The sequence below is a fragment of the Ostrinia furnacalis genome, unplaced genomic scaffold (genome assembly GCF_004193835.3).
Source record: "Ostrinia furnacalis isolate ACB-3 unplaced genomic scaffold, ASM419383v2 OfSCF0696, whole genome shotgun sequence".
Lineage (NCBI taxonomy): Eukaryota > Metazoa > Arthropoda > Insecta > Lepidoptera > Crambidae > Ostrinia > Ostrinia furnacalis.
In genome coordinates this window covers 169,797-183,870 of record NW_021130935.1, presented here as the reverse complement: position 1 = coordinate 183,870, position 14,074 = coordinate 169,797, and the positions used below count along the sequence as shown (strand labels likewise).

Sequence of the window (14,074 nt, the reverse complement as noted above, 5' to 3'; positions counted from 1 at the left end):
CTATTCTTGTGGATAAAAATACATGACCTTTTTTGTCATTTTCATTCAGACTAATATCGCCATAGTAACGATTTTTACAATGCTTATTATGCAATATAAGTCGGATATTTCACGCTTCCATGCCACTAATGTGATTCATTTAGAACTGATTCACAAAGTCCAAGATGCTATCTGGACAATGTTGCTCCTGACCGACCATAAAGTAAGAGATTTATGAGAAAAGAAAAAAGATAGCGCCAGAGATAACGAAAGATAAAAACATGGCACCGTCGGCGTGCGTTTCAATAATCTGTTTTTAATAGCGAACTATAAAGTTTAGGGTCAAAGAACACTTATAGCGGTTGTTCAGGGGATATTTATGTATGTATTAAGCCGTTCATTGTTTCTTGATGAGTTAAAAGTTGAATACTAGATGGAGACTCCGTAATCCTAAAACAGCTGTAATTCTTTCAGTAGGTCATTTATGTAGCAGAATCGATTAGAGTAAATAGTTAAATCATTCATCTTTCAACCGAAAGTGAAGTCGTCAGTCCATCAAGCAGGTGGCTCTGATTTGGTGTAAATAAGTTTATTGACTTCTAATCAAATGTAGTGTAGAGCGCTCTTTTATTCTATAGGACCAATAATGCTGCATTCTTTGGATAAAATAATGTTATGGACTACCTTAAGGCGAACGCGACGTCTTTAGGCTGAAATTATGAGTGTACGCGACCCCTTAACTCCAATTTTGTAACGCGGCAGATATTAAAATGGCGGTTTATGTCACCGCGAGCGCGAATTTTACCGCAAACGAGCCGGATCCGAGATATCGGACGATAAGGCGCCACATCGCTTCCTTATGATGTGGTGGAATCCGCATGGAAATTAGCGGGCGGTCGCCTTCAAGGTGATAGCGATTACGATCGCTATGTCAATTTTAGGTGTCATAGTTTTGAGGTGGGCGCTATTTTTCATTTGGGATCAGGAAAACCTAAATATTCACAGGTTTCTGACTCACTTAACTAATTCATATCTCCTCCGATGATTTCTTGAACGGCCGATTTGGAAGGGGCCCACATCTAGCGCCTTCTCGCAGTCTTTATAAGGTATCGGTACATCTAAGGCAGTGGATCCAAACCATTTCTGGATCAGGGACCGCTTTGTTATAAACTAGCAGCAACTCTAGTAGCATTTCATCATCATCATTTCAGCCATAGGACGTCCACTGCTCAACAAAGGCCTTCCCCATGACGTCTCACGCTGCGTTTTCCGGTACGCGGCCTCCATTCCAGAACCTTGCTGCCCCATTGGCCTTCTTCTGCCCTATTGGATCTGCGTACTATGTGCCCTGCCCATTGGTACTTCAGCTTGTTAATCCGTCGTTCTATGTCAGCGACTTTAGTTCGTTTACGGATCTCCTCATTTCTGATTCGATCTCGTAAAGAAACACCGAGCATAGCCCTCGACCATGGCACGCTGTGCAACTTTTAGCTTCTGTATAAGGTGGAAACTAAATAAACTGATGTTGATCAGAGTTACTGCTAGTTTTAATATCCAGCAGTCGAGTGCACTCGCCCTAGCGAACGCTCCGCCCGCCTAATGGCGTCGGGCGGCGCCCATACACGTCTGTGTGAGTGCCACCTCGCTACACGGTGGTTCCGCACCTAATGGTTGATGGCGTAGGGTTGCCGCACTGAAAATATGTACGTTTGTTTTACTGATTTTAAATGTGTTTACTTATGTACTTGGGACGTAAGTAACATAAATAGTACATAATTTTTACGAGTTGTGACGTCTTTAGTTCGCCAAAACATTTGCCTATTAATTCCACAGAAACTATAAACGTAGTTTTACTGTCAATTAAACACATATTAGATTTTGAGATCTATTCTATTGTATAAATTCCAGTTCAGTAAGGACTTTACTGGCTTGAATAAATCAGATTTACCGAAAGTAGATATGATTTGTAATACCGAGTCGGGTTGGAGTGTTAAAGCGCTTTCAGTAGTTGTCGTTGCAAAGCGGATGACAGATGACAAACAAAGGTTTAGTAACCTTTATGAAAAAGATATGCACCACGGACAGACTTGACCTTCATTGGTTGGGTTTTATTGACGGTCAAGCTGTAGATCCTTTCTACACAGGAGTTGCAGCGGTGGGAAAGAGAGGTGGGAATAGTCCCGTTTCGGTAGTTGTCGCTGTTGTAAATCCAGATATCAATTAGGTTTGCAACCTGTAACAAACCACAATATGAAGAAGTGCCTCTTTTGCTCCAGTTATCTAAGAAGGAAAAGAGTTTCATGTTTTTTGGTCTTCAAGACAAACATCCTATCCAAGATACCTGCATCAGACAACCCTATGATCAGTACAAATTGTGTTTCTGGAATTTTAAAAATTGTTTCGACGAATGATTCCATATAGATGTTTGGGATTCGACGTTTATTAAAACATTTTAAATAGTATTAAATTGTCTTTGTTTTTCTATTAAAGTGTTCCATTTCATTGTATAATTTGATCTAAGTAATGGACGCTTAAATTGTAGTTATTTTTATTGCAAATGGATTCACGTATTGTTGAATTGTGATAAAAGTATTTTCAGTTACCGTAACAATAATAAACAGTCCAGTTAAAGATAGTTATTGAGGATTATTTATAATGCTACTTATTTATATCTCTAGCATGATTGTTTCTTAAAATAAACGACTGACTCAGAGAGAATTCATGTTCTTTCGCTTGTCTGGGATTTTTTAAAATCACTAAGCTATAAAGACATAAAGACATAAATACATACGTGAAAGAGTCCTACCCTAAAGACCTGATTACATCGATCTTATTATCGAAATACTACCTTAGTAGTCTGCGGTACAGGATTTTTTCACAATATCAGGGCTTTTAACTGTTTGCAAAAACCGTAGTCTCAAGTATTCTTCATATCATCAGCTACCTGCCAGGAAAAATAAAAATTTGAAACATTTTTGTCTTTTTATTTCAGTATTTTTTCTATTTCTTTTTATGTGGTGTACAATAAAGAGTATTTATTATTATTATTATTTTTGTCAGGATATAATCCCCATGAAGCTCCAGGCTGACCCTTTCTCTTTCTTAATCCAGCGTTTATTTCTTTTAGCTAAAAATCTCAACTTTTCTCAGGAAAAGAACATGAACGACTACAGAGAACTAGAGCTCGCCAAGCAACTGTGCGACTGCCTCTCAGTGGCACTGGACTCGGTGCTGTGCTCCACCAGGGTCTACGAGGAGACCAAGGAAGAGGGCAAGACTGGTCAAGAGCTGGTCAGCCACTGCGCTGCTATGAACAAGGCGCATACCATCATCAGGTACCTAACATTTGTCTCTAGAAAGTCACAGCATCTGAGAGGCTGTATCTCAGTGGCCCTGGAATTGTCATATGCTCCTCCAGGGTGTAAGGAGACAAAGGAAAGGGGAAAGATCGTGAGCTGGTGAGCTGGTCAACAGGGGCATACCATCATCAGGTATAATTTGTCACTAGAACTCCAAGCATCTGAGGGGCTTCCTCTCTGTAATTCTGGACTTGGTCTACGAGGAGACGAAAGAAAAAGGAAAGACTTGCCGCAAACTGGTCAGCTGGTCAACAGGGGGATACCATCAGGTACTATTTGTCACTAGAACTCCAAGCAACTTTGCTACTGCCTCTCAGTGCTGTGCTCCACCAGGTTGGACGAGGAGACGAAGGAAGAGGGAAAGACTGGCCAGGAGCTGGTCAGCCACTGCGCTGCTATGAACAAGGCGCATACCATCATCAGGTAACATTTACCATTAGAATACTAGAATTCTTAGAAGCCTGGACTCTGTGTTGTGCTCCTCCAGGGTTTAAAGAGACAAAGGAAAGGGCAAGACTGGTCGTGACCTGGGCAGCTAGGCAACAGGAGTACACCATCATCAGGTGTCTGATACTGTATACCAGTGACTCTAGACTTGGAGCAGCTTTACCAGGGTTTTAGAGACAAAGACAGGAGAAGATTTGTTTCAAGCTGGTCAGCTGGTCAACAGGAGTATACCATCGTCAGGAAACACTTGTCACTAGAACACCAAGTAGCTGAAAATCTGGCTCTCAATGTCGCTGGGCTTAGTGCTGTGCTCCACCAGGGTCTACGAGGAGACGAAGGAAGAGGGCAAGACTGGCCAGGAGCTGGTCAGCCACTGCGCTGCTATGAACAAGGCGCATACTATCATCAGGTAATACTTGCCATTAGAATTCTTAAGGCTAATGACTGACTCTGTGGCCCTGGATTCTGTGCTGTGCTCCTCCAGGGTCTAAAGAGAAAAAGGAAAAGGGCAAGACTGGTCGTGACCTGCTCAGCTGGTCAACAGGGGCACACCATTATTAGTTAACATTTGTTGCTAATAACTTGTCAGAAGCTGAGAGATTGTGTCTTAGGGACTGAACTCTGTGCCGTGCTCCTTCAGGGTATAAAGAGACAAAGGAAAAAGCAAGACTGGTCGTGAGCTGGTAAGCTGGTCAACAGGGCGTATATCTTTATCAGGTAACATTTGTTAGTTTGCTGAAAACTTGCCAAGCAGAGAGCCTATGTACCAATGACTCTAGAATTGGTGCTGTGTTCTACCAGGGTGTTAGAGACAAAGGCAGAGGACAAGAATTGCTGCAAAACGGTAAGCTAGTCAACAGGAGCATACCATCATCAGGTACCATTTCTCACTAAAAACTTCAGAATCTGAGGGGCTTCTTCTCTGTGATTCTGGACTTGGTCTACGAGGAGACGAAGGAGAAAGGAAAGACTTGCCGCAAACTGGTCAGCTGGTCAACAGGGGCATACCATCATCAGGTACTATTTGTCACTAGAATCTTGTTAGCAGCTGAAAGGCTGTGTCTCAGTGGCCCTGGACTCGGTGCTGTGCTCCACCAGGGTCTACGAGGAGACGAAGGAAGAGGGCAAGACTGGTCAAGAGCTGGTCAGCCACTGCGCTGCCATGAACAAGGCGCATACCATCATCAGGTACTTAACATTTGTCACTAAGAAGCCAAGGAATGTGAGAAACTGAGTTCCATTGATTCTAGGCTCGGTCCTTAAGAGGAGCACACCATCATCTCAACAGGTAACAATGTCTCTACTAGGAAGTCAAGCTGTATTTCAAAGGCCCTGAAATTGTGCTATGCTCCTCCGGGGTGTAAGGAGACAAAAGGAAAAGGGAAAGATCGTGAGCTGGTGAGCTGGTCAACAGGAGTAGGTACACCATCATCAGGTATCTCTGATACTGTATACCAGTGACTCTAGACTTGGTGCAGCTCTACCAGGGTTTTAGAGACAAAGTCAGGAGAAGACTTGCTTCAAGCTGGTCAGCTGTTCAACAGGAGTATACCATCGTCAGGAAACATTTGTCACTAGAACTCCAAGCAGATGAAAATCTGGCTCTCAATGTTGCTGGGCTTAGTGCTGTGCTCCACCAGGGTGTACGAGGAGACGAAGGAAGAGGGCAAGACTGGTCAGGAGCTGGTCAGCCACTGCGCTGCTATGAACAAGGCGCATACTATCATCAGGTAACACTTGCCATTAGAATTCTTAAGGCTAATGACTGACTCTGTGGCCCTGGATTCTGTACTGTGCTCCACCAGGGGTTTAAAGAGACAGGAAAAGGATAAGACTGGTCGTGACCTGCTCAGCTGGTCAACAGGGGCACACCATTATTAGTTAACATTTGTTGCTAATAACTTGTCAGAAGCTGAGAGATTGTGTCTTAGGGACTGAACTCTGTGCCGTGCTCCTTCAGGGTATAGAGAGACAAAGGAAAAAGCAAGACTGGTAAGCTGGTCAACAGGGCGTATACCTTTATCAGGTAACATTTGTTAGTTTGCTGAAAACTTGCCAAGCAGTTGAGAGGCTATGTACCAGTCTCTCTAGACTTGGTGCTGTGTTCTACCAGGTTGTTAGAGACAAAGGCAGAGGACAAGAATTGCTGCAAAACGGTAAGCTAGTCAACAGGAGCATACCATCATCAGGTACCATTTCTCACTAGAACTCCAAGCATCTGAGGGGCTTCCTCTCTGTGATTCTGGACTTGGTCTACGAGGAGACGAAGGAAAAACGAAAGACTTGCCGCAAACTGGTCAGCTGGTCAACAGGGGCATACCATCATCAGGTACTATTTGTCACTAGAAAGTTATAAGCAGCTGAAAGGCTGTGTCTCAGTGGCCCTAGACTCGGTGCTGTGCTCCACCAGGGTCTACGAGGAGACGAAGGAAGAGGGCAAGACTGGTCAAGAGCTGGTCAGCCACTGCGCTGCCATGAACAAGGCGCATACCATCATCAGGTAACATTTGTCTCTAGGAAGTCACAGCATCTGAAAGGCTGTATCTTAGTGGCCCCGGAATTGTGCTGTGCTCCTCCAGGGTGTGAAGACCACAAAGGAAAGGCCAGATCTTGAGCTGGGCAGCTGGTCAACAGGGGCATACCATCATCAGGTAACATTTGTCATTAGAATTCTTAGAAGCCTGGACTCTGTGTTGTGCTCCTTCAGGGTTTAAAGAGACAAAGGAAAGGGCAAGACTGGTCGTGACCTGAGCAGCTAGGCAACAGGAGTACACCATCATCAGGTATCTCTGATACTGTATACCAGTGACTCTAGACTTGGTGCAGCTCTACCAGGGTTTTAGAGACAAAGACAGGAGAAGACTTGCTTCAAGCTGGTCAGCTGGTCAACAGGAGTATACCATCATCAGGTACCATTTCGCACTAAAAACTTCAGAATCTGAGGGGCTTCTTCTCTGTGATTCTGGACTTGGTCTACGAGGAGACGAAGGAAAAAGGAAAGACTTGCCGCAAACTGGTCAGCTGGTCTACAGGGGCATACCATCATCAGGTATCATTTGTCACTAGAACTCCAAGCATTTGAGGGGCTTCCTCTCTGTGATTCTGGACTCGGTCTACGAGGATACTAAGGAAAAAGGAAAGATTTCCCGCAAGCTGGTCATCTGGTATAGGCTGGTGCTGAGAAAAAAGTCGGAAAAAAATCAGGGGCTGCCCGCCTCCTACGAAAAGTTAAATTACCCTACCACCCTCCCTTTAGAAACATAAATTACTTGTAGATTTCTGTTGGTAATACTCGTATAATAGTGTGTACCAATTAGAGATGAAACGGATATCCGGTAACTATCCGGTAGGCCGGATATCCGGCCTAATTTTACTATCCGGCCGGATACCGGATAGTAACTCACTATCCGGCCGGATACCGGATAGTAAAAAACTACGACAATTTTCTATTAATAAAATGAAATACATTAATCTTATCAATAAAATGGCTTATAATAATGACGGTTTTAATTTAAAGTCCAAAAAGTTACAAAAAAGCCATATTAAGGCCTTTAAAAAAACTAATTTCTTTTTCTGGGCTATTCACTCTAATGACGAATACATAAATAGTAAATATCTGTAATGTCGAAATATTGCCAAAATAAAAAAGGCGATCTTTTTAGGGTTCCGTAGTCAAATGGCAAAAAACGGAACCCTTATAAGAACACAGGAACTTATGGTGTGGTACACGCGATTGCGCACGACGCAGGCCACACCACACGAAGACTAAACACAAGACGTCCCAATTGGGACGTATTTGAGTATTCACAGCGCGAGCGCTTATAACATATCTGCTTTTGTTTTTATATAATATCATTGGTGTGTACTAAATTAAAACTAATGAATACTTTTTCCACCAGGGTCGACGAGGAGAGCAAGGAGGCGGACAAAGAGGAGATCGACCTGCTGGTCACACTGAGGACCAGAGCGCACACGCTCATCAGGTAAGTTTAAAATAAAATACATTTTTCAACCGTTCGCTATTTGGCCTATTATATCTTGCCAACACGGGGAATACATTATTGAAAAAAATATTTTTAAAACCGTATTTCGGTTTAAAGACTTTTTGTTAATTAAAAAATTAGAACTTAAATAAGACGTAACATAATATAGAGATGGCATATCAACATTTCTAAAAAAAACTAGATTTATGAAGTTCACGCGGCTATCCTGAGTTGATGGATCTCATTTCTCACACTTTTATGCCTTACCATTAACTTAAAAACCCTTGCTACAAAAACTACGTAGTAATAATAATTTTGGTAAGAATTGTGTCCTTTTGTAATATTGCAATAATTGCAACATAATTATTATGTTTTACGTAACAGCGTAGCAATGATCATTTTCGTCAACAGGTATTTATTCACAACAATGTCTAAAAGTATTTTTCAGCAGACAATTTTTATTATTTCTCACTTCAGTTCCAGTATTTTTAACAGAAGGGCTACTTACCCCCCTCTCCCCTCGTGATTGTTTTCCTCCTCGCAAACAGTTTACAGGGCACTTTCAGCCCCCCGTAGGTATAATGTTACTTGCATCTGTGTCAACATTGACGTCTGCGATGCTGTTTACTCTGTGGACCCATTGATAGTGGGTAAATAGTAAATGTTGGTGTTTGGATTTTTCATTTATAATGCAGAATGCTAAATGTTGATTGTCGACGAGACTCTGCTGACTGCGTATTTGTTTAGATGAATCTTAGGCATAATTATAATGTGATTAGTTCCAAGTGTTTTGAGTTGGTGGCGTGTGAAGAGAACCTTAATTCCTTAAAAGATGGACAAAGACTTTTGGACGTTTTCAAAAATGTCAAATTTTGGTCAAAGTTTTAAAAAATATTTCATTTCACCATCATCAATTCATGTGCCGATTTGTACTAAATGTTGTGTATCAGTACTCTCTGTAACATGGATGTCAGTATATTCTGCAACATTGCAAATGTTTCACATAGCCCATTTCATAATGTGACCCCGAAAACTCTCAAATGATTCTGGTCTCCAAAAGGTTGGTCCAATACTGCACTATGTCATTTCAAAGGTACAAACTACAAAATGACATTATGGCGGTATGCTTCTCAAAAACCCATTACCCTTACAAGCATACGATTTCCTCCCTTACACATTTGACTTACGGGCTAGCCTCCTGTGTCACCAGCACCCTCGGAGCCAGAGTGCATTAGACAAATTGGATTACTACTAGATGCCTGTGTGCAGGCAAGGGCGGTGTTGTGTTTTGATGTAGGTTCCAGTTTTGTTGACTTTATAATACAACGAATACTTAGGGACTACACATCAAACAAAGAACGGGCAGCAGCGCTCTCTGAAAAACATCAATCTTTTAAACTGCGATCTCCAACCCGCCTGCCAAGCGTGGGGATTATGGCAAAACCCTCCACAGTGGAGGAGGCTCATAGTCCAGCAGTGGACTGTAAAGGGCTGTTGATGATGATAATACAACGGGCAGCACAGGACCGATCGTTATGGATATCCTTGAGGGAGGCCTTTGTCCTGTAGTGGACGTCAATTGGCTGAAACTAACGTACGAATAATAGAACGGCACAGGTATGTTCCTACTTCTCATTTAAATTCTTTATTAGCATGTAGGCCTTTTTCAAGGCACTTATACATGTCCCAAATATAGCTGTCATACCACCATTTTGGGATAACATATTGAGAAAAGATATGGTGGAAACTCCAGTGCAGCCAGGATATACAGTTTTTGATCATCATTAAACATGGTTAGGTCAAGTTTGACCCAAGGGGAAGGTAAACTGTCATTGGTCCTTACCGAAATACCTAAGTCAGAAGGAAATAGGAGTCCGAAGTCAAAGATAAAATTCCCTTCACTTTCAGTAACAGCGGATGACAAAATAAATGGCAAAGACAAATATGAACAATATAATAAGAAGTAGAGTAGCATCAAGTAATTGTGTATTTAGCAAACAATATTCATTAATTAAAAGTGCTGCATTCAATAATTGAACCCTAATATGGCACGATAAAGTTCGCGCCACTTGCGCCTAGTTATCAAACTCCGTGTGCGCTCGCGTCACTCAAACTCTTTTGTCTTTGTTTTGACAGCTCTGGGGCAATTCCCGCTAACTTTAGCGGAGCGGTTCGTTTTTATTTGAACCTAAAAATCTGCCAGTAATTATAATTTTACGCATATTTAGACAATTTTAGCAAAAAAGCTTTTTGCAAAGAAGGGCTGATAGCAGAAAAAATTCACTTCCCCGTACAAATATTAAGGAGATTTTTTTTAATTTGACCAAAATCGCCCTCTTTCGGATTACACAGAATAAAACCAATGCCGTATTGACACACACCTTGTTTTAGGATATTCGATGTACTTATACACTTCGCTTCAACTTTAGGCATTGATTACCTAGTTTTAGGGAAATTTCGTGTTCTTACACACCCTGAATTATCCATTATGATCGATTGCGGCTAAATAAACTGTAATACGTTAAATCAACGCATACGGATTACAAGTGATTATCACTGATTGAATTTACAACGCCGAATTTTTGTATACTCTAACTGCAGTAGTAATAGAGCTCAAAATTACAGTTCTATATTGGGGGGACTGTATTAGTGGTATTACCGACCATACGGCAGGAATGATCGGAAGGGAGCTAATGTTCGGTTATCGCGTACACATGTTGCTTTCGATTCGATTACTTCAATCGAGTGGAATTTATGTCGCTTCATGGCTACTCATTTTAATCTCTTCTTTTTTTCTTCTTCATCTAGTTTTAAATGGGGTTGACGCAGAATGGGCACTCGATTTAAAATTCGATTTTTGCAAAATGTGTATTTCGCAAAATGCGTACTTGGGCTCTCCTGGGAATCCTGGGAAGAATTAATTTTTATATTTAATTGGCAAAACATTGTAAGCAGACCATACTTCACAAGTAAAATTATTTTCTTTCACTCTATTTTCTTTGTAAATTAAGATGAAAACACCAAAAGGATGTCTGGTAAATTGTATACGTGTAAATAGTAACTATGTCTACATCTAATTAAATAAATATCTAATTTCAAACATGGTCTATTTTCCTCAACACGTGTATTCCAATAACACAAAAAACATCGAGTATGTTTTCAAAAAACATCCAAGACCGTCCAGATGTATGGCGCTAATAAAAAACAAATATTTACCCTGAATATCAAATAATCATTGAACCCCCGCCATTTTTAATTTATTAAAAATGTCCTCTGTCGAAATTACGACGAGGGTAGAGCTGCGGTTTGAATTGCAGCGGGTATTTTAATATTTTAATTTCAATTTCTTTTTATTATTTGATTACGAAAATTAAACTATCATTGGACCAGCGAATGTCAGGTGTTGTTAATACTAGTATGAACAGATAACCACATACTGTAAGCATTTAATATGGGAACTTGTCACGCAAGCTGTTAGGTACTTGCAAAAAAAAAATCGCTTATAAGCACCTCAGTTGATATACCCTATAGCCTATACTATAACATAGATTTAAAGAAATCTAAATCTATAAGTTTCGTTCTCGAGTGGAGACCATGGATCAGACGTAGACGCATGCCTCTCACAGCAGTCTCTTAGTTTAAACGAATGAACGAATTTTTTAGTTTATGGTGAAGTTTAAAGGCATTTTTGTTTGTGATCCGCTGCGCTTATAAACTCGCCAGCAGTCCCACCGCGTCCTTACAAGTGTCGCGCCCGGGGGTCCCGTTTTGTCCATATCCCGGGCATTAAGGGCTCAATGCTTTAATTCAATCGGTGGGCGTGTCGCAGCGACAACTGATTACCGACTGCGCGACTTTAAACGCTTAATAGGCAAATGTTCGCATATTGGCTATCGGGGACTGATTGCATAGCTTACGCCGACGTGAAGTCAGTTCTGAGGGGTATTACAATCTGGCGATGGGCGGATTTTTGATTAATTTAATTAAGTGTCAAAGATTTTTTGTACAGACCTTGGCAAACGTTCGCATATTGGCTATTGGGGACTGATTGCATAGCTTTATACGCTGACGTAAGTCAGTTCTGAGGGTATTCCAATTTGGCGATGGGCGGATTTTTTAATGTTAGAGGTTATTGTTTGCCCCGCAAACTACACTACTACAGACTTTATCAGCCGACAGTTTGGCCGCCTTTCATCATCATCATCATCATTTCAGCCACAGGACGTCCACTGCTGAACGTAGGCCTCCCCCAATGACTTCCACATCGCACGGTTGGTAGTGACCTGCATCCAGCGGCTTCCTTTGTCACCACCACCTTTATCAGGTCGGCGGTCCACCTTGTGGGTAAACGTCCCACGCCGCGTTTTCCGATACGCGGCGTCCATTCCAGAAACTTGCTGCCCCATCAGTCGTCAGTTCTGCGTACTATGTGCCCTGCCCATTGCCACTTCAGCTTGCTAATCCGTCGGGCTATGTCAGCTACCTACTTTAGTTCGTTTACGGATCTCCTCATTTCTGATTCGATCTCGTAAAGAAACACCGAGCATAGCCCTCTCCATAGCACGCTGTGCAACTTTGAGCTTTTGTATAAGGCCTATAGTACGAGGGCTGCACTAAAAGTATCGGGAATGGAATAGTTCCACTGTTCCAGTCATATTAAAATCTATTTAATTGCAAACTCCAGGGTTTTAAAAATCGTATACCATTTATTTATTTAAAAAAAGATTCTCGGTCGTATCACAAGGTCTTGTCAAACTTGTTTAGTCGTTGAGAAAATGGAATTGACTCGAGAAAATTCAAGAGCGATGATTTATTATGACTTTTGAAGTGGTTTAACACAAAAACAGTGTGTTGACCGGATGATTTCTGCATTTGGTAATGAAGCCCCATCCAAAACCACAATTTATCGCTGGTTTATTGAATTTCAACGTGGACGTGTCAAGCTCAGTGATGATCCCCGTCAAGGTCGTCCAAAAACTGCAGTCACCTAAGAAAACGTTGATGCTGTGCGTAAGCTGATTGAAGAAGATCGACATGTGATATACCGCGAAATTCAGGCAACTTTAGACATTGGCATGAGTCAAATACAAATAATCTTGCATGAACAATTAGGTGTAAAAAAGTTGTTTTCCCGATGGATACCGCATTCGCTCTGTGAAGAGCAAAAAGCGGCTCGCGTTACTTGGTGCGTCAGAACTCTCGGGAGATTACATGCAGGATCCTCAAATGCTGTATACAACATCGTATCAGGTGACGAATCATGGATATACGCGTACGAACCCGAAACAAAAAACCAGTCACGAGTTTGGGTGTTCGAAAATGAATTAAAGCCAACAAAAATTGTTCGTTCACGGAGTGTTGCAAAAAAAATGGTGGCCACGTTTGTCTCCAAAACCAGCCATGTTGCGACTATTCCTCTTGGGGGACAAAGAACGGTTAATGCAGATTAGTATGCTAGCATTTGTTTGCCACAGGTCGTTTCTGAACTCCGTAAAGAGAACTGCAACCGCCGCATCATCCTCCATCACGACAATGCGAGTTCTCACACCGCGCACTGAACAAAAGAGTTTTTAGAGCAAGAAAACATTGAATTATTAGTCCATCCGCCGTACAGCCCCGACCTAAGCCCTAATGATTTCTATACATTCCCTAAAATTAAGAATAAATTGCGTGGTCAGAGATTTTCATCACCTGAAGAAGCTGTGGAAGCCTACAAAACGGCCATTTTGGAGACCCAAACTTCCGAATGCAATGGTTGCTTCAATGATTGGTTTCGTGTATGGAAAAATGTGTCAATGTTCGCGGTGAATACTTTAAAAAGCAATAAATACATTTTTAAATAGTAACGTTGTTTCACTTCCTTGATTCCCGAAATTTTCAGTGCCGCCCTCGTAGCCGGCTTTGAATTTGATTAAAAAAACGGTACTCTTGAACAAAAATGCATGTTACGAAAATGTATTTTTTTGAGTAACGCATATCAATTAAAAGACTGCAGCATCGTTCGTAGTTCTAATAAATGCGATTTTGCGACCAAAATGAACTGCCGACTCTACGAGTACCTACATTAGTTAGCTACAAATTAAACTCTCAATCTCAACCGCTTTAATACTTGAAAAATCTCTCACCAAACGAATCTAGTGCTCCCACTGCCTGGAAAAGGCCCTTCTATCGAGAGCGTAATGCCATTAATCGATTGAAGATCGAGTGTTTAATTCGATTCTCATTGTTGCCGAGAGCTCTCGATTAAAGTGGAATTTGGATTGATTGGGCAGGCAAGTGGCAAGTTCAGACTTGAGGTTTGTTGTA

At 41.6% G+C, this 14,074-nt stretch overlaps 1 protein-coding gene across 1 annotated transcript in view; it reads left to right on the top strand.

Annotated features, from left to right (window-relative positions):
• Positions 1–14,074, top strand: part of ssp3 (short spindle 3) — an 89,863-nt gene that overhangs the window by 35,193 nt on the left and 40,596 nt on the right. Inside the window, exons 14-15 of the mRNA XM_028300160.1 lie at positions 3,130–3,259; positions 7,717–7,768. Coding sequence (XP_028155961.1) covers positions 3,130–3,259; positions 7,717–7,768 — 182 coding nt within the window. The remainder of the gene's footprint in view (positions 1–3,129; positions 3,260–7,716; positions 7,769–14,074) is intronic.